This window comes from Amblyomma maculatum, chromosome 1 (genome assembly GCF_055883805.1).
Source record: "Amblyomma maculatum isolate TAMU_Amacu chromosome 1, ASM5588380v1, whole genome shotgun sequence".
Taxonomy (NCBI): Eukaryota; Metazoa; Arthropoda; class Arachnida; order Ixodida; family Ixodidae; genus Amblyomma; species Amblyomma maculatum.
In genome coordinates, this window is record NC_139344.1 from 268,183,826 (window position 1) to 268,203,853 (window position 20,028).

General features: G+C 44.6%; 1 protein-coding gene across 2 annotated transcripts in view; it reads right to left on the reverse strand.

The window, feature by feature from the left end:
- Positions 1–311: 311 nt before the first annotated feature.
- Slik (Sterile20-like kinase) overlaps positions 312–20,028 on the reverse strand; it is a 79,265-nt gene continuing 59,548 nt past the window's right edge. For both annotated transcript variants that reach the window (XM_084591220.1, XM_084591218.1), the window contains exons 20-21: positions 4,281–4,394; positions 312–2,166 (exon numbers count right to left, since the gene is read on the reverse strand). In XM_084591220.1, coding sequence (XP_084447346.1) covers positions 2,011–2,166; positions 4,281–4,394 — 270 coding nt within the window. In that variant the 3' untranslated portion in view covers positions 312–2,010. The remainder of the gene's footprint in view (positions 2,167–4,280; positions 4,395–20,028) is intronic.

The following is a 20,028-nucleotide window of genomic DNA, read 5'->3' on the forward strand; positions in this document are numbered from 1 at the left end:
GGAGCTTGCAAGGTCATGTGAACATCATGTTATTTCCTGTCAGAAAGGAAGCAGGCATCTGTCAGCAGGTAGTCTGGGACTGCACACAGAGTCCACAATTCACCTCACACTATCAGAGGTTGCAGTGTGGTGATGGTAACAAGGCAACATGTTCATTTTAAATATGATCTTACTACAATCTGGTCTGCTCCCAGTGAATTCATATCTTTTCTTGTTCTAGAATAGAATAGACCCTTCTTGATGGTGTATTGGTCAGAACAGCATTGAAGAGACAAATGTGCATGCACCAATATTAAATGATGACCAAGCACTCAAAACATGTCAAAGCTTTATTATGCTCAGCAAGCTTCGGAAAATATTGTGTACTAAAAGTATACCAGGCTCTTTCTCAAAATGGTATGAAAATTATTAGTCTCTACGAAGAAGCATACCAAACTATGTACAGTATGTTGGAACTGTTAATTACGCCAGTTTCAACAAAGCACTTTTGGACATGTGACCTTGACAACTGGCATGAACAAAAGAAAATCTCTGCAGGCAGCCGAACTGTTTCCTAAGCACACAAGTGCTGCGAAGACATCCTTACAGCATGCTGAGATGGCACCAATGTAAATTGGGTATGGCATGCTAACCGCTTATACTGGTGAACACTGAATCCTACAGGTTTAAAATAAGAGAGGCCACATTCATTTCCTTTTACAGTTTTATCACACAGACAACCATACCAAGGTAACACAAAGTGCACTTCACCAACAGTCTGAAATTGCACAGCTGGAAGGCTAGGCCATTTTGGTCTTTTATCTTATCACTGCTCATAGTTGTGCTGGCCTAAAAGACAAGTGGTAGAAGCCCTGTACTTGTGGTTGCCTGCATAGATAGCACTGGTTCTGCCAGCCCACAGGAACACTTATACATTTTCACTGCTTCACTGACACACAACAGACATGTCTGTGTTCTGTACACAGCAACACTAAAACAAAAAAAGCTATACTTTGAACAACACTGGAAAACATAGATAATGTGACAGTACCATGTCACCCATTATGTAGTTACAGGAACAATGACTGCAGATGGCAACATCAGTGTTACCAAAGTAGGCACAAATAGACATCTTGACACGCTGTAATGTACATGTGTCCACTGTCAATAAAACACTGCAGATTTATTCTCCACAGTTCAAGCACACTGCCATTTGTCCAATGTAAGTCACATCTTAGTACAACGTAACAAGTAAAAGCTTGTGGAGAACGTCTCACAGGCCTTGAAACATGAGGAAGGCAGTGTCTCAACCTTCAGAGAACATCTAGTTAAAGTACACAATAATTAATAATAATAATTATTATATATATATATATATATAAAAAACTTCTGGAGATAGCAGTTTCATAGAGCGAGGCACTTTTGAGCCGTTGCACCATAAAGCGCTGTCATATAGCATCTGCTCAATGAAACCATGTGAGAGACCATGTGCACTAGAGAGTTGTGCATTTTTACTGGGGGGTAAAAAAAAAAAAAAGAAAAAAAAAAGAGAGAGAGAGAGAAGGATAAGACTGGCACAATGTACAGTATGAAGCTGTGCGCAACTGTGATGGAAACAGCATCAAATACCCTCAAGCTGTATTGAGCTATGTACCTTAAAGGCAATAATAATAATAACAAAAAAAAAAAAAAGGAATTCATACAGGGGTGGCATATCTAATAATTCTTAGTAATGCGCATGCCTCACTACCACGTATAACCGGCTAAACAGAGATGCACACACTGCAATGTGCCCACAGTGTTAAAAGAGCCCTCCTGGCATTCTGCCACCTGTTCTTGACTATGATGGTACAGAGCATTTCTCCTGTATGCAACTAGACTAATACTAGTCCTTGGAAGGTTCCCAGAGAATGAATGCCCTCAGGCAATGTGCCATAAAAGCAAGCAACATGTTACCAACACACCTTGCTTCAGAAGCTAAACATACGAAAAAAATAAAATAAAAAACTACTGCCAACCAATGTCACAAAATCAGTAGCTCTGATGGTATGACGAGTCTAAAGTCCGTGGAGGCCCCTGCAGTGTCATCTGCTCCCGATCCATGTTGGCATAGTCATTGAGGAACGTACTAGTGCCATAAAATCGCTCCTGCTCCTCACATTGGCGTGCAAAGTCTTCCTCTAGTTTCTGCAATTCAAAATGTCCAATTACAGTATGCCTTCAAGTCAAGACCATCAAGTAAGTCACCATAAAACAGAATATGTAGCAAACACCATGAGTTGCGCACACTTTTGTTTTGGCTTGCCTAACTCGGCGGCAAAGCCCATACCTTCAGTTGTCATGTGCACAAGCGCATGTAAACCCAATAAGCATCGCCTTATGCATCATGCGCCCTCCACAACTCCTCGCCAGCATTCTAAATACGCGTGCGATGGCAGAGTAGCATTTTGGGACTCTGCCGAGCTATCTGGGCAAGCTAGTATTGCTAGTGCTGCCGTCAAAACATAACCAAGCCACGCTGTTAGTGGCATGTCGCAGAGATCTGTGCCGTGGATGGCACGAAACCGAGGGCAAGCTAGGGTAAGACGACCAACTAATGGTCTAAATAACTTTTAACAGACCAGGCAGTGTCTGGCCTGCATGCACCTGCAAGAAGTGGGAGGAAAGTGGGAGAGGGCAGTCTATTGAGGGTGCTCGTAGAACCCACAAAAGCAGCCTGTGGAACCAAGTTTCACAACTCCTCATCTCGAGCAACAACCCAGTGATAACATGACAATCAATGTATGAGAAATCAATTTCCATTTCTGCTTTTGTCAAACACTTCCTCCATCTAACTACTGTTACTTTTTTCAATGATGGTAGTATTTCCTTCCGCAAGCATAGCTATAAGTTCTCCATAAGCAGTTAATGACCAACTCTGTTCTAATCACTCTGAAACTGAATAGACAAGGCAAACAAAATCTATACGAGTTTCGACTGCACAGGAAGACCACATCATCACCTCTCTCTCTCACACACACAAACACACATGCACATACACAAAGGCAATCCATCCCTAGGCAATAATGCTTACACAGAAACACAAATGCCCAGACGCCACAGCAAGGAGATATGGTAGTAATCAAGTTCCAATAATAGTGATGCGGTGAGTTCAGGATGGTGACAGATCACAAGATCCAACTGCTACAAACACCCCACTAAATGAACTTTATGCAGTTTTCTGGACGTGTGACGCTGCCCTGTGCATATAGTACACTGGAGCCCTGATTGCATGTTCCCCTGTTCATGCGAATATGAGAATTTTGTGAATTGGTGCAGGCCTAGCAAAGCCCCCCACTAGAATAATGCACTAAAAGCCTCGATTATATGATGCAAAATTATGCATGCCCCACTTTGTACGACCACCATTAAGAACTGTCCGGAACGAGATGATGATGATGGAGCACTTTATTGGCAGGTGTCACATCAACCCACGAGCATATGTAGGCCTGTGTGTTGGCCCTTCCGCCGATGGGTCTGATTTCGTGCGTGCAACCTGCAGCCATAGATCAGAGCATGGCGTCTCTCATCCAGCCTGCTTTTTTGCTGATGAAGGCATTATGGAAATAATTTTACTCCATAAATAACTGAAATTATTACGCTGCTAGTAACAAGGATAAATGTTTTTATCATCAGCGGTGGCTGGTTCGAAAGCACTTTCCACTGCAGCTTCATTGGGGGAGCACATTAGGGCAAGCGACAGAGTTAGTGACCTACTCTAACCCGGCAGGCCGCAGTGATTCACACTGCAGGTGAGCGACAAGAATTAGATGATGCCCGGATTATACAATGGTTTCGCACAGTCCTCAGAAAGTCTTATTTATAATCGAAGTTCTACTGTGTGCGGCATTCTTGCACTCCCAGCAGGCTTTTCAGCCACATAGTGAAGAACAGCAACAAGCGAGTTTACAGAGCTTCATTGGTTTCTTGCTCGTGCCCCATGGCTGACCTCTCTCCATTCCAAACGTTTTCAGCTTCAAACAATGTGCAGACCTATTTTGAAAGCAGCATACCATGTATGTCAGGTTTCTTGCTGGGCAATGTGCCATTTCCCACAGGAGCCAAGGCTTGTGGACATGCATGTTGCCGCCATTTAATTGGCGATGCTGTGGCTTTATTATGTAAGGGTTCTGATGGAAGGTAGTACCAAAACATGTAAAACATATTTAAACTAGTACTGCAGAATTGTGACGAGAAGCTAGCAATGGACACAGAATAAAATGGCCTTCCCTAGCTTGTCACCTTGGCAATCGTTTCCTCACCTGCTTTCGTGGTTTCAAGTTGGCCTTCCACTCACGGAGCTCAGTGCCATGTTCTTCATCCAGTTGCTTCAGCTTTTGGGTCTCATGCTCCATGAGCATCTTGCGTTTCTCATTCTAGAAGAAGAAGAAGAAAAGATATGAATACCTAGTGCCCGATAGCATTGGTAGCACGTTAAGTGGTGCTACATTAACTACAGTAGAAGAAACGATATGAATACCTAGTGCCAGCAGCATTGGTAGCACGTTAAGTGGTGCTACATTAACTACCAGTAGAAGAAAAGATATCAATACGTAGTGCCCGACAGCATTGGTAGCACGTTAAGTGGTGCTACATTAACTACAGTAGAAGAAAAGATATGAATATCTAGTGCCCGATAGCATTGGTAGCACGTTAAGTGGTGCTACATTAACTACCAGTAGAAGAAAAGATATGAATACCTAGTGCCCGATAGCATTGGTAGCACGTTAAGTGGTGCTACATTAACTACAGTAGAAGAAAAGATATCAATACATAGTGCCCGACAGCATTGGTAGCACATTAAGTGGTGTTACATTAACTACAGTAGAAGAAAATATATGAATACGTAGTGCCCGATAGCATTGGTAGCACGTTAAGTGGTGCTACATTAACTACCAGTAGAAGAAAAAGATATCAATACGTAGTGCCCAACAGCATTGGTAGCACGTTAAGTGGTTACATTAACTACAGTAGACTAACTGCAGAGATTGTTAACTATGTCTGCTTTAAGCAGGCATTCAAGAAACAGGTCAAAGAAACATTGCTGAGTGCAAACATTTGCTTCCATGGTTAGTCATATTTTTCGATCTGATGCAATTGTTGTCGTTGGAGTACACCATTCATTTTCTTGTGAAGTTTGTTTATTTGTCTTTGTGCTTCCTCTCCTCCACTTTATTCTTCCTCTGTGAACTGTCAATTGTACATCCATTTTTTTGTTTTATTCATTTTTAGCACAGGTTTGGTAACTGCTTTTTATATTCTAAGTGTTTACGTTTCAAATTTCAGTAGTATTTGTCTATGGTGTATAAGACTTATGCTTGGTATAGATGCATACTTGCATACTGTTTCCGTAGATTGTGTACCTTAGTTCATATTTTAAAGTGAAAGAATTTCTAGGCTCATGGTAAAAACCTCACATTCGTGAGATTCCACAAGATGTGTCCGCGAGACGTCGCAATAGGTTCTGAAATTGGCATAATTTCCACTTTAGGATAGTTAGGCCCTCACTCTCGCATGTTGAGGAGGAGACGCCAATGTTGCCGATGACGAAGCCAAAGAAAACAAAGAAAAAAATGAGATTATAACAAGTACACCAACAAACAAGACAGAAGAGGAAGGATAGAAAGAGGAGGAAAGGCTTTTGCCATTAAGCTCTTAAGTGAAGCTAAGTGCAATCCTGTAATTTTTTGTGTAATGTGTTATTTAATTTTGAATGTGTTAGTTGTGTTGTCTTCTGTATTTGCTGTCGATTCCGAACACGATGGAACCTTCGCCAGGCATTCATATAATTTTAGCCCCGCCTCTCCTCGTACCTCAATGCGAAAGACAATAAAATGACTCTAAATGAAACGCGATTTGGTGATGCTTCACTGCACAGTCCATGTGGTCAGGCATTGCAGTGAAGCACCCCCCAAAAGCGACAGCCAGTTTTGTGAACAGGGACCTCGTGTGTGAGGAGAGCCTTCCCGGTACTGCAAGTACACGAGGTCAAGCATTGCAGTGCAACGTGCAGTGCGAGGAAAGCAGTGAATTCGAACAGTTTTGATGCATTTTCAAACAAATAACAAACATATTCAATTCGTATACAAAATTTAGAATATTCCACAGCCCTACCAAAAATCACTGGGTACGAACATTTCATACATAGACGTATGAATACATACAGATTTATGTATTCATTTTCAGTGCAGAGCTGCTCGGAAGTTGACTAAGTCACTGTGGCACAACAGATTAAATGCCCTGCTCCCAAAGTGCCTCTGCAATTATCCATAACATCAGTAGCTTTGTGTAAATAAAGAAATAAATAAAATATAGCATGTAAAAATACAGGTAAATTGGTTTATAGAAAAGGAAAGCCACAGTATCTGTCACACTTCTTAGTGGACACCTAAATAGCACAAGGGAAAGGAGGAAGGTAGGAGTGAAGAAGAAAAACCGAAAGAGGTGCCATAGTGGAGGGCTGTGGAACAATTTCGACCACCTGGGGAACTTTAACATCAATTGAAATCACATAGCACAGGGACGCAATGCGTTTGGCCTCCATCAAAACGTCGCTGCTGTAGTCAGGTTCGAACTAAGGCACTCCGGTTCACTGTAGCTCTTTAACGGCTACTTCCTTCAACATACCAGAAATTCATGGCTTTTTAAGGGACACAAATTACAGAACTCTCAAGGTCCTTGAAAACAATTTTCATACTCAAGGGTTATCAAGGACCTGCATGACCCATGGATAACAGTAGTATACTGAATCAAGTTTTTTAATTCAATTTTAACTCAAGAAGGTCAGTGTTCCTGGCACGTAAACTGCAGCTATACTTGCAGGCAGCTTTCTGTGGCTCTGCAGCAAAGGCTAGGCTAGAATGGGAAGAAGGCAGGCAGGTCTTTGTGCCTGTCATGTGGTGTGTATTGTTCACGACAGGGCAGGGGCGCGGTGAGACGAAGGGAGGGGTTGGAGATGTTGCAGGGTTGGTAGATCAGAGGTACGCCACTCTGCATGGGACGAGAACGCACATGTTTTGTTATAAAATGCTTACTTCACTTCAGAATTCAGATTCATCCTTCTTATTGATAGAACAATTTTCCTGAAGATTGACTTTTGAGCTGTTTGACAGCAATCCACTAGGAAAACAAGTGCGCCATCTATATTAGGTTAAACAGGAGGAGGCACCTACAGTTAAACCTCAATATAACGAACACGCAAATAATGAATTATTGAATACCGTATTTACTCGTATAGTTTGCACCCTCGCGTAATTTGCGCACCCGTAACTTATTACACGGATTTATAAAAAAAATAACTTTCAACCGCATATTTTGTGCCCCTCATTGCGCGAGAATGGCAGCATGCATGCGGGAACGCACAAGCAGACCACCGCATCAATACGGCGCACTGCCAAGGCCAAGCCAAAGCAATCACAGCCAAAGCGAAGCCGCGGTGCAGTAGTGCTTGTTGTGCGTCTAGCGTGTCCATCTCTTTGTTGTTGGTGGCTTGGCTTTGTGCTTTGACGTATGGTTGTTCGGTTGCCATGGGCTACCACAACTATCCGGCAGAATTTAAGGGGGATGAGGGTCTTAAAAACTTTTTTTTTTTATTTCTTAACCTATCTTGCTGAAAATTGCCATGGTGATATATCTTTGAATGGTGATTCCAAATATGTATTTAGATTTGAAATACCTCATCTAGACATGAAAATATGGCAAGATAATGTACTGCACATAGTGTCTTTTCTTACGGGCCATTACGGCAATTTCTTAATTAAAAAAACTGGTTTTAAAAATATGCTGTCATTTCCAAGAGCCTACTGCACATCCTAAAGCTAAGGAAATTTTTAAGAAGTCATTATATAGGTAATGAATGAATAACAAAGTTGGGAGAAAAAAGACAATGTGGGAGTAATTAGTTTACATCTGATCTAATTGCTAGTCTATCAGACTTTATCGAAAACGGAAAGCTTTAGGATGTAGCTGAGATTTTACTGAAAAACATGATACCAAGTTCAATAAAATCCGTGCATGCAAACATTATGAAAAGTTCCGTAAGGCAAGGCTATTTACCAAATAAACAAAGCTGAGAAAACTGCATTCAAAGTTTTACTCACTGTGCCACTTTTGTTTTCCAATCACATGGAAAGATTTAATGCTTTAGCATGCAGCCCAGTTATTGGTGAACAAAATGACACCAAATTTACATAAATCTGTTCATGTAATGGCTGTGAAAATCTATGTATGGCATTGGCACTTGACAAAAAAAAGATGCTCAGAAAGTCACTTGCTACAGTCTCTGAATCTTAAATCATTCACATAAGTCCTGGGCAGTAGTCTTGGGTTTTGTCAGGCCTGTGCCTCTTGGCCATCTTCTTCACCTTTTCACTATCGGTGTGACCCTTATCAGACCTGCACAGCCTCTGTTTATCTTTTTCAAGGCTCCTACGAATGAGGCACCTGCCAGGGCTATAACCAAGCTGCTCTGCAACAGCTCTGCTGGTTGCTGCCATCCCTTGATTGAAGCGAGAAACTGCTTCTGCAACAGCCCTTTGAACAGCCAGCAAAGAGTCATGCGTGTTTTTAGAGCATTGGCTCCAGATAACAGAGTGCAGGCACTCGATAGCATTCTGTGTCATGCCATCTTTGCAGCGCTTCAAAAGGGCCTCGTCGCCCAGACTGGCAAAAACTGGCTCAAGCGCAGTGCGAACATGGCCTGGCAGAGGGTTTTTGTGTGGTGGAGGCTCCACCTGGTTTGTCAAAGCACGATTGAAGGCACACCATGAATCAACTCCTTGAGGACAGCAACTGTGATCTGGGGCTTCATCTGTTGAGGTCAGGTGCAACAGCGTAGCTTGCACTGCCTTTTTCATGCCTGCGACGTCGTGGCTATGGCTCCGCAAGGCATACCCATAGTAATTGATCTTTTTTATCTTTTCTTGGGTAAGGTTGCCCTTTCCACCAAGAGATTGCCCTTGTGCCTTCTTTTTCTCAACCAAGTTGTGAAGAGCCATCCCCATCCGCTTGTGGACATGGTTGAGACAGTCCTTCTTTTCGATGGATATATATCCATACACGCCTTCCTGGGTCAATGCATGAAATGTGCGGCTATCACCATCCGAAAGTATGGTTGTGTACCGCAACCCATTTTTTTCCAAGGACCTATTGAATAAAATCATAGCTGCTTCAGTCTCCATTCGTCCGGCATTGCAGTCAATGTTCTTCATACACTTGTGATTCACAGCCCAGTCACCGTAACCATCATCACTGGGATAAGGTGCCCCTTGGCACCCACGACAGTACCTCGAAAGCACAACATGGTCCAGTACAAGGCCAGTGTACAGTTCTATAATGCAGCCAACTGCAATATTTGAATTGTGGCCACGCGTTTTCCATGTGCCATCAAATATCACGTCTACATTTCCTGTTGGGTTCAGGAAGTCTTTGTACAAGTCCTTCACCACTTTGACACTTGCTGCTTCTGTAGCAGTAGCAACTGCCTGGCAAGCTTTCACCATGGTGTTCATGTGCCCCCTGAAAGTTTTGTGGTGAAGTCCTCGGTGGGAGAGGTTCATTGTTGCACAAAAATCCGCTAGAGCAGTCACTCCCTTCCCTATACTTTGTATGCCTTTCATCGCCCGCAGATTTACTTCAAAGGGTGTGATGCTAGATTTCCCGGGCACTCGTGGCGACGAAAAGTGCCGCTCGGCGAAATTGCAATTCGAACATGTGAGCACTAACTTCACAGCTAAGCCATACTCTCTTCCGCTGCATTTCGCGAGTTGAACACTGACCATCCCACACTTGCTGCAGCTTGTGGATGCAAACAGCTTCTTCAGTATGCTCATATCAACAATTATATACTCAGTGCCGCGATCGTCGTCTACACTTACTGTGCTGACGTTCATCAGCTCGAACTTGCGGGAAGTCGCGGACTTCTTCGCCAATGATGTCTTGGCGTTATCTGCACATTTTTCGCGTCCCGCGCACTCCGCCTCCGTAAAAAACACTGTGTCCAAACGTTGAACACGCGAGCTCGGTTTAGCCACGTCCGTCGGCGCTGAAGCGACGTGCGGAAACGCCGAAGTTGTCGTTAGGCTTAGCTCAGCCGGCTGGGCCGCTTCCGACGACACAGAATTTGAAGCGACTCGCAGAGCATCAAAAGTCGATATTTTCGACGGGCTAAGTCCAGGCGCATCCACTGGAACCGCAGACGCTTGCGGTAACACCGAAGTTGACGCCGATCGGCACGGTCCAGCAGCGGCGTCCATCAACGAAGCTGACATCGACGATGTCGGTCCAGCCGCGTCCATCGGCAAAACTGTGGTCGACGAGTTCAATCCAGCCGCATCCGCCGACGGCCCTGCAGCTTGCGGCAACACCGAAGCTGTAGTTCTCGATGTGGCACTCTTCTTATTCCACGCGCGTCTCCTTTTGCCGACTGCTTTTCGCGTGCTTGCTTTCAAGCGCGCGTCCCGTGCCATCGAGACACATGGAACAGACACCAGGCAGGCAAATACACACGAAAACAATAACTTCGAAGCTAAGAGGAGCGAGTTAATAGTCAAAATATTTACAGGAACGATGAGAAAAAATGCAGAACGAGAAATGCTAGGAAACAAAGAGGAGCGCAAAAAATCACGCGCCAGCGGGCAAAAGCAGACGACGAAGAGTCGGCAACGCGGTCGCGGGAGGTGAGGCATGCGTCAGGGCCAATCAGAGGGCTGCGCTTCGGAGAGCGCGCGCTTTACCCAATCAGCGGCTGTTTCGCGACGATTCACCCCTTGCGGACGGATGCCGAAAGCTCCGCTGTGCGAACACCTACAGCGTGTTGAGAGACGCCAGGAGAGAGAGCGGGAAACGAGCTTTCAAACGAGACCAAGATGGCGCCTATCGGTTCGCGCCGCGCGGAGCTACGGCGGCTTGAAAATGGTGCAAATTTTCGCGTTTGGCGTTCAATTTCGGCTCACCGACGTTTCTAAATTGCCGTTTTTTTAATACTTTGAGTAGGAATTGAGCTATAATATTTCGTAGAGGCATAGTCGGGACTTTGAAGACTTCAAAACAGCAATTTTTAAAAATTGCCATTTTTGACCATTTTTCGCGATTTTAAGACCCGCGTCTCCCCTTAAACTCCAGGTGATTGAACTTGCCGAAGAAAATGGAAATTGTGCCGCTGCCAAACAGTACAGGCTTAATGTTGGTCCTCCGGGATCGCAGTGTCGTGCGAGATGCTGCAGTTCCAGGCAAGGAAAATTGTATGCCAGGAAGGGATCCCAGCTGCGACGTTCAAAGCAAGCAGGGGGTTTTATGAGATGCCACCACCTGTCTCTGAGACGGAGGACAACTCTCTGCCAGCATTTGCCCTTAGACTACGAAGAGAAAGTGGTGGCATTTCACCGTTTCATGATAGCTCTGCGCAGGAAAGAAGGTTTCATTATGTCGCAGATCAGGAACACTGACGAGACGCTGCTGACATTCGACATGACACCCAACATCATGGTAAGCGAAAAGGGAGTTTCGTCTGTTGCCATAAAAACAACTGGCAGCGAAAAGCAACGGTGCACTGTAATGCTGACAGTGAACGCTGACGGTCGCAAACTACCACCCTTCGTCATTATTAAGTGGAAGACAATGTCGAAATTGAAAGTTAAAGGACGCATCCATGTTCATGTCCACGAAAGAGGGTGGATAAATGAGGCACTAATGCTTGACTGGCTGGACACTGCGTAGGGGAAGCGACCAGGCGCTCTTTTGTGACTGCCATCTATGTTGGTTCTTGATAGCTTCAAGGGCCATCTCGTCGACAGAGTCAAACAGAAGTTGAAGGAGATGAAGACCAACCTGATTGTCATCCCAGGCGACCTAACATCAGTCCTGCAGCCGTTGGATGTCTCCATTAACAAGCCGTTTAAAGACAACGTGCGGAAGTTGTATGTCGAGTGGATGGCCAGTGGAGAACACGGTCTCACTCCCACTGGAAGAATGAAGAGGCCTCCTTTGGAGATGGTCTGCGAATGAATACTGGCAGCGTGGGACAGTGTCTCTCCCAAAATTGTGAAGCACAGCTTCAAAAAAACTGGATTGTCAAATGCACTTGACGAAACCGAGGATGACGCTATTTGGGATGCCAGTGACGATGGTGACGACGGCCGCGACAATGTCAGCCATGGCTCGGAATCCAGTTTTTCCAGCAACGACTCCGACTAGACAAAGTATGTGTTTTGCTAAAGGAAATTGTTTTGCTTGTATATGATGCCTCACTTTTTTAGACATATATTGAGCGTTATATCCTTTTTGCAGGCGAGTTTTTAAGATATGTTTGCGAAATTTTTGCGTAATTTGCGCACCCCCTTTTTGAAGCCTTAATTTATGAAAAAAAAGTGCGCAAATTATGAGAGTAAATACGGTATATCGAACTCCTCCGATATAGTTTTGTCAAACACATGTATTTGTAACTTCCTATAATGAACACGGTTCGGCATAAAACAAATATAACGAACTTCGCGACGCCAAGCACGACCTCACTTTAAAAGCAGGAGGCAGGCTTCGTTGCACTACAGGTGTGTTGTGCAGCGCAGCAAACGTTCATGACTACCTTGCAGGTGCTGACAGCGCCACAGATGCTACGTCGGCACTCAGAGTTGATAGCCAAATGGTTCGCATCGTTCGCATCTCACAATCGCTGACAGCGCCGCTTCAGCAGCGGCGCGATCGAATGTTGCTTTTGCCCTTTTGCGTTTTAGTGTTAGCAGCGGCGTGGCCGTCATAGCGTTCTGTGGAGGCTACGTTGGCGGTCGTGTTGAGTGTGGTGCGCGGGTGTGCGCAATGCTGTGATGGCGATGAACGCGAAAAAAAGAGCAGCACTGACGTTAAAGACCAAGCTTGAGATAAATACACGTGTGGAGAACGGCGAAAAGAAGTGCGTGCTTGCGAACTTATTTGGCATTCTAAGGAGCACTTTGAGTACCATTCTGAAGAACCAAGCTATCATCAAGGCACAAGCACAAGAGACCACGCGGACAAGTGCACAGTGTCTTCGGCCCCCTGCGTTCAGCGACGTGGAAAAGGCGCTCTACAAATGATTTTTGGATGTCAGAGCTCGAAACATACCGGTGTCGGAACCGATGCTTCAACAAAAAGCGAAAGACTGTATCCTCGATGCCGAAAACTTCCGTCGCCAGCTCCGGATGGTTGCAAAGGTTCAAGGCACGCTATGACATCGTAGGCAAAACCATCTCTGGCGAAAGTGAGACGGTTAACTGCGAGAGCATCAGAAAGTGGTTGGAAGAGGAGTGGCCACAAATCCTTGCAAAATATCAGCCAAAGGACATCTTTAATGCGGACGAAACGGGCCTATTTTGGCAGATGCTACCCAGGCATACCCTTGACGCGCGTGGAAAGCCGTGCCATGGCGGGAAGCAAGGAAAGGCCCGGATCACTGTTTTGCTTGCCGCCAACATGGACGGCACTGTGAAGCTGCGACCCTTCATCATCGGGAATTTTAAAACCCCGAGATGAAAGAAAGGGGGCCGCATACTCCCCGTAGAGTATGCTTCCAACAAGAAATGTTGGATGACGCGTGAACTTTTCACAAACTGGCTGCATGCTTGGGGCTGCGAGCTTGTGCGCAGGGTCGCAAAGTGTGCGTCCTCGTTGATAACTGTATTGCACACAACACAGATGTCACACTCAATAACACTGAAGTTCACTTCCGCCTAACTCTACAGCCAAGCTGTAGCCTTTAGATCAGGGAGTCATCAGGGCCTTCAAGGCAGTTTACAAGAGGAAGCTGATTGACACCTTTCTAGTGAAGCTTCGTATGAAGCAGGACTTGAAGATCGACTTGCTGGGAGCAATCCAGATGCTGAAAGCGGCATGGGACAGTGTGAAAGGCGAAATGATTGCCAACTGCTTTCGGCATGCAGGTTTTGCTCCAGCAGAGGCCCGTGCAGCAAGTGACTGTGGTGACGATCCCGACGAAGCAGAAGCAGAGCTCCGCGAGCTCGATGAGGCCTGGAACGATTTCTCGCGTCTTGTTGGTGACATGCCCGCAACAATGACTGTAGTTTTTGTAGGTGGCGATGACATCGCAGCGACCACGGCTGCACTGACGGATGCCGAAATCGCTGCAGAAGTCTCTGAACATCCTGCAGACGAAGCTCAGGATGACCATGCAGACGATGAGAACATTCCGATTTCACAAGAAGCGTTTGCTGTATTGGATTTACTGCGCCGCCACTGCAGTGGGTTTGTCCTTGTTGAGTGTTTGCAAACTGTGGAACAGGGTGCAATACGAAACGCGATCAACACAAAAAAGCAGGACGCAATAACGCAGTTCTTTGCGCGTAAATAAATGGACGTGACCCAAGTAAGCACCCTCCAAGTTGCTGTGCCTTCTCTGATTGATTTTTACTGCTCTTGCATGTATTTTCTACGAAATATAATTTTACGAATTATGGATTAGCTAACTATTAGCTAACTATTTTCCGAATTTTTAACCGTTCATTATAACAAGGTTTCACAGTATTTCTTGTGTCCAATTGTTCATAAGTCTTTCTTTTTGTCAAATGTGCATTGCACTGGGATGCTTGGTACTCCCTCTGGAATTCATATACAGTCGAACCTCGCTATAACGAATACGGATATCGCAAATTATCGGATAAAATGAACTAAAATCAATGTTTGGTTGGTCTATGGTTTATTTCTATGGGAGTTCTTTCTGTATAACGAAAGAAAATTTCAAAATCTGAAGCTAGATCAGTTATAATGAAGCAATTTTTTTTTTGCATTAAAACGGGAAAAAATGCGTAAAGGATCTGGGAAAAAAAAACCATCAAGAAACGAAATTTTTTAATTAATCCAATCGGCCGCCGCAGAAGTGTGTTTAAATCGCCCACGCGTTCGCGTACTGAGTCATTTAGCGGTGGCAACAAAAACTACCACCAACAGCTTATGGCCTCCGAGATCACACCCCCGGTGATCTCGGAGGTCATGAACGACCATGGCCGGGCACGAGCGCCGCCGCCATAGTGTGTTTAAATCACCCATGCCTTTGCGTACTGCATCATTTGGCGGCGGCGACAAAAACTAGCACCAAAGGTCCATGGTACTAGTTTGGTGCTAGGTGCCAGATCGCTCCTCTGCGCGCGGTGATCTCGGAAGTCGTGAACAGCCATGGCTGGACTCGAGCCCTTACCGTGCCTCTGCCACTGTGGCCGACCAGTGCGCGCGCTACACTCCCCGATTCCATTGGCTCCATCACGCTAATTGTGCCCGGAGGCAACATCCCTCCTTAGTATTCATTTTTGCTCTCTGACACGGAGCAAAAATGAGATTTCATGCTTACACCAAGCTTTTAATTTAAAAAATTGTGCATTTCCGCAACTTTTGTGTTGTCCATATTAGTGCGCATTTTCTTTCGTTTTATTAGCAAACTTATTTACAGGAATTTGGGCGTGCAATTTTATAATGAATATCAGATATAATGAACAAATTTTTGCGCCCCGTACTACTTCACTATAATGCGGTTCGACTATATGTGCAGTCAATAATTTGTTATGTATTATTCATATTGACCGATTTCGGATTTGGTTTGTCAGCTGTGCTGTGATGTTACAACCAGGGAAGAGGAAAACCTTGGCCACGCGAGTTCCAGAAGTTGCGACACATTGCCCGTTGTGTAGTCTGCTGCAGCAGCCACGGCGTAAGTGCCAATGCCTGTGCATGGATCAGCCCAATGATAAGCAGAGGAAAGTTAAGCGAGCGAGAAGGGCCCTGTGTTCTCAAACCAAGCAGTGTGCTTGGGCTGGCCTCAACCCTTGCGTTAGCTTTGAGACGCAATGCAACGCAGATTCTTGGTGGACGTCATGTTGGTGGTCGGTAGTCGTGAGAACCTGTCAGTTGACTGATCCCCCCGTCACATTCTAACAGCACAATGCCTCATTGTTCAGTTCACACCAACTGTGAACAGTCACCCTTCGCTTCGCCCCGTCCTCAGACGCATTGCGAGACTGCTCGGGGTCCTGCGGCAGTGTTATGCCCTGTTCGCATTTTTCTGCTGCTTTTTTAAGGGGGGACACCGGTTTTAAAACTATTTTCCTTATTTACCAATCAAAATTGATGCAACTTGGTGGGTTTGTACAGATTCGAAAACTGCAATTATTTCTTTTGTGATCCAATTATTTCTCGAGATAATTACACCAATTAATCTAATTCTTACAAGAACAATTAAAAAAATGACCACTGAAGAAAAACTTGAGATGAACATATTGCTGGACACTAGAAAGAATAAGGAACCCAATGTTGCAAGCAGTTTTTTGATTGAGCAATTATTTCTTATTTTAATTGCTCTCAGCCGCATGCAGGCAGCAACATGTTTATTATTATTTTTTTTTAACGTACGCTGCTTTGCCACGTCCTCGCATCAAGACCGCAGTGAGGAACATTCATTGCGGAAAAGAAGTGTAATTTGGAGCTTTTTGCTACTGCCCAGTGCTCTGCATTGCACGGAAAGCAAGTGCATTCACTAACGAGGTCTGATCGGCGCAAATGAGTGACAAACTCTACGAAGACTTGTCCTGCAGTTTAAGCATTGGAGAATAAGTTTGACGGAGATTTTTCATCCCCGTTCACCTTTTTCAACGCGAATATTGCCGCTGTATGTTTTACACTAAGCCAATCTCGGCAAACTGTTCAGATCTGATGATCATGAACTCCACCTCGTCAAGCGGACTGTCCGGCCCGCTGCAGTCATCAGTATGTAAACAATCCGACTGCCGCTTCGTTGCCGCGAGTTTAAGGGGAGACGCGGGTCGAAAAACGGCGATTTTCAGTAAAAAAGTCACTTTTGTGATTTTGACTGTTTCAGCAACACTGATCCTTCCTCTTTAATATATAAAAAAATCAGAGCCGAAAACAGTCGCGAAATCATTTAAAAAGTCTGTTAAAGCACGCAAGGTGGCTAAAGAAGGGGCAGATACGACCCATGTTCAAGCGCGTGACGCGTCAAATTGCGGCGTCGCACGCCACTGAAATTTTGCAAGGCGGCAGGCCTACGTTTTTTCTCCCTAAAGCTGGCTTTGCCGCTTCACAAACCCCCACCAAGTAATAAAAAAAAAAAGTTTCGCCGCCCAAACCTAGCATTTTCACTGGCCATTGGCTGTCAGTGTGGGAAGCGGCCATGGCTCGTCTGCTCTTCATGCGACGCGTAGCTCGCTGTCACGCTTGCCCGCTAGTTTTCTCTCGGCTTGTTTTCAAAATTTCATGCATCTTCGTGCTCGTCGCTGCGATAGAATCCAAGAAACGTGATTTTCGGTGTCGAAAGTACCAATCAAACCACGCGTTCAAGGGAAGTCACCGGCAAAGTGAATTGGCGTGCAGTGGAGACGTCCGCGGAAGCTAGGCCTAACCTCGGCGGAGGCGACACTTTTGACAGCTCGAAGCCGGCTGGGCACTGAAGTTTCAGTGACAGCTTAGACGATTTCGTCAGTGCATTGGATAAGAAGATAAGGATCTTCGAGCGTTGAGGAGACCTAGTACGGCGAGTGCCTTTATCAGCGAGATCGGTGCCGCGAACGCACTGGCGAGCAAGCAGCATGTCGGGAGCGCAGACGGTGCTAACTTTCCGTTCGCGATTTGGCCAAGGAGTGAAAAGGACTCTCGTCGTTTCTAGAGCTGCGTTGCAGCAGTGTAGCGTGTGCCACGTCCGTTGTGTCGTAGTCGTGCGCGGTGTGCAGCTCCGGTGGACGACGCCCTTCAGCCAGCCCGAGGGAGATTTTTGCCGTGAACGTCAATGCAGGGGTTGCGGCGCTCGTTATTGGTGCTGGATACAATCAACTTTCCCGATTTTGTGTGGTTCTTGGTTTGCCGAAACAAGTGCACCATAATGAGTTTAATGCCATAACAAAAAATGTGCACCTTGTGGTTACAAAGCAGTGGCTGACAGAAGCAAGGTCTCAGCATCACTAACTAGCCAAGAAAGCACGCCTTGAGAATGCTGCTCACAATGTCACTGTGGGAGCAACATATGGTGCTGGTGAATTCTAAAACTGTGCACTGTATCATGATACCCTGGCCTGCATTGTGTGCAATTTTCATGCAGATAGTGCTGCTACAACAGCAATAAACAGCTTTTGTATCTTTAAATCGCATTTTTCTCGAATTCTAATTTTGGGCCGAATATGGGTTTTGTGCACAATATTTTATGTCGTTATTTTAGTTCAATCAACACCAAATTTGGCATGCATAATCTTTAGGATGTGTAGAATGCAAGTATCTAGGTTTAAATGCAATCAGCAGTATTTTTGGGCATGCAAATTAAAAAAATTATCTGGTGCTAGCCACTAAAAACAAGGCACCAGATATAAAATTGTCTCAAAACATTGCATGCCAAGGGAAAGTTGCTATGTTGCTTATTTGCACTCAGTGGAGTGTTGGGGACAAGAAGAACTAGTTGGCTCTGCCCTACCATGCTTGCTGCTGTGTACAACAGCTGCACAAACATGCATTGTTTTTCACTTATGCATGGCATTTAGAATATGAAAACATTAAGCTATTTTAAAACTAAAAACATATTTAGAAAGAGGAGATCAATCTCTATAAGTGGTGCAATTTTCATTCACCTAGCATCAATATTAAGAAAAAAATGTTTTCGAGTAGCATCTCCCCGGGGAGATGCTACTCGAAAACCAACGGGGTTGAAAATGCTACGTTTTCTTTTTCGCTATTTTTTTATACAACCAATGGGCGAATTTAAACAGAAGAGGTGGCAATTTGAAGACGAAAGGCGGCCCTTTCGAATGAGACCAAAATGGCTACGCTGCCGCGCATAAAATGGGAGCTACGCCTCGCGGAAAATAGTTGTTTCGGGGGCCATTTTCGGCCCAAATTCCGGCGACATCGATTATATAAATTGGCATTATGACTAAAATACCGATCCTAGAGATGAAAAACTTAGCAGATAGGTACATAAAGAGCTATTGATTTCGAAAATCACATTTTCTAAAGAATTATTTTTTTTTTGCAATTTTTTGGTCCGAAAGACCCGTGTCCCCCCTTAATCCAACCGTGTGTATTCAATAAATGAATGCCTCAAGATAACAGCACAGGATTTGGCATTTACTACACTAAAGCATATCCCCCAATCAAGATCTTGTTCACAGCTTTAATCTTACCATAAATAAAGAGATAATTAGCATTTTTAGTTCATTATCCAGGTAATTAGAGGAGTTCTGCCGCATATTGTCCACCACGGCAAACAGTTTGTTCCTGCAAATAATTTTTTATCTATTTTGGATCCTTTATTTTTTAAAATTACTTAGAATTCCTTGAAATGCCCTATATATACAGGAAATTAAAAACTAATATATACATATATATTTTAAATGCTAACTTCACCTCAGAATTCAAATTCGCACTCTTTCCAACACTAACTTTTGACCTGTCCAACAGTAAGTCACTATGCAAATAAATGCACCACCTATTGCATGTGATTAAAGCTTGAAACATTTGTCATTGCCTATGTCACATTTCTCACGGCAACGTGCATATCTTGTTTGCTTTTCTAGCGGAATCACAATGTAGTTGATGTCTAATCTGCCTCCTGCTTCAAACGAAGGCGGTGGGGGCTTTTTTTGAATGCACACAATACAACACATGCAAAGTAAATGTTTCGACCATTTCGACCCTCTATTAGTGGGTGCAAGCTTTTACATAATAAACGTTTCAAGTTACACTGCAAAAAATGTGGTGTTGTTACGGGGTTTCCAGAGTGATACACCAGCAGAGGAATAGTCATGTTCTTCAGGTCTTGCTGCATTGTGTTGGCACTTCAGCGTTCTTCACACAGTGCCACTGACTGCCTTTGTCTATGTTACAATATATATTGTTAATAGATCTGTATGTAGGATTGTCTCTCACGCATGCTTCTTTAAAGACACTGCCATGATCATCATCAGCCCAGTTACATCTACTGCAGGACAAAGCCTCCCCCAATTGCACATTTTAAACTAATCCTAGACAGTGCTA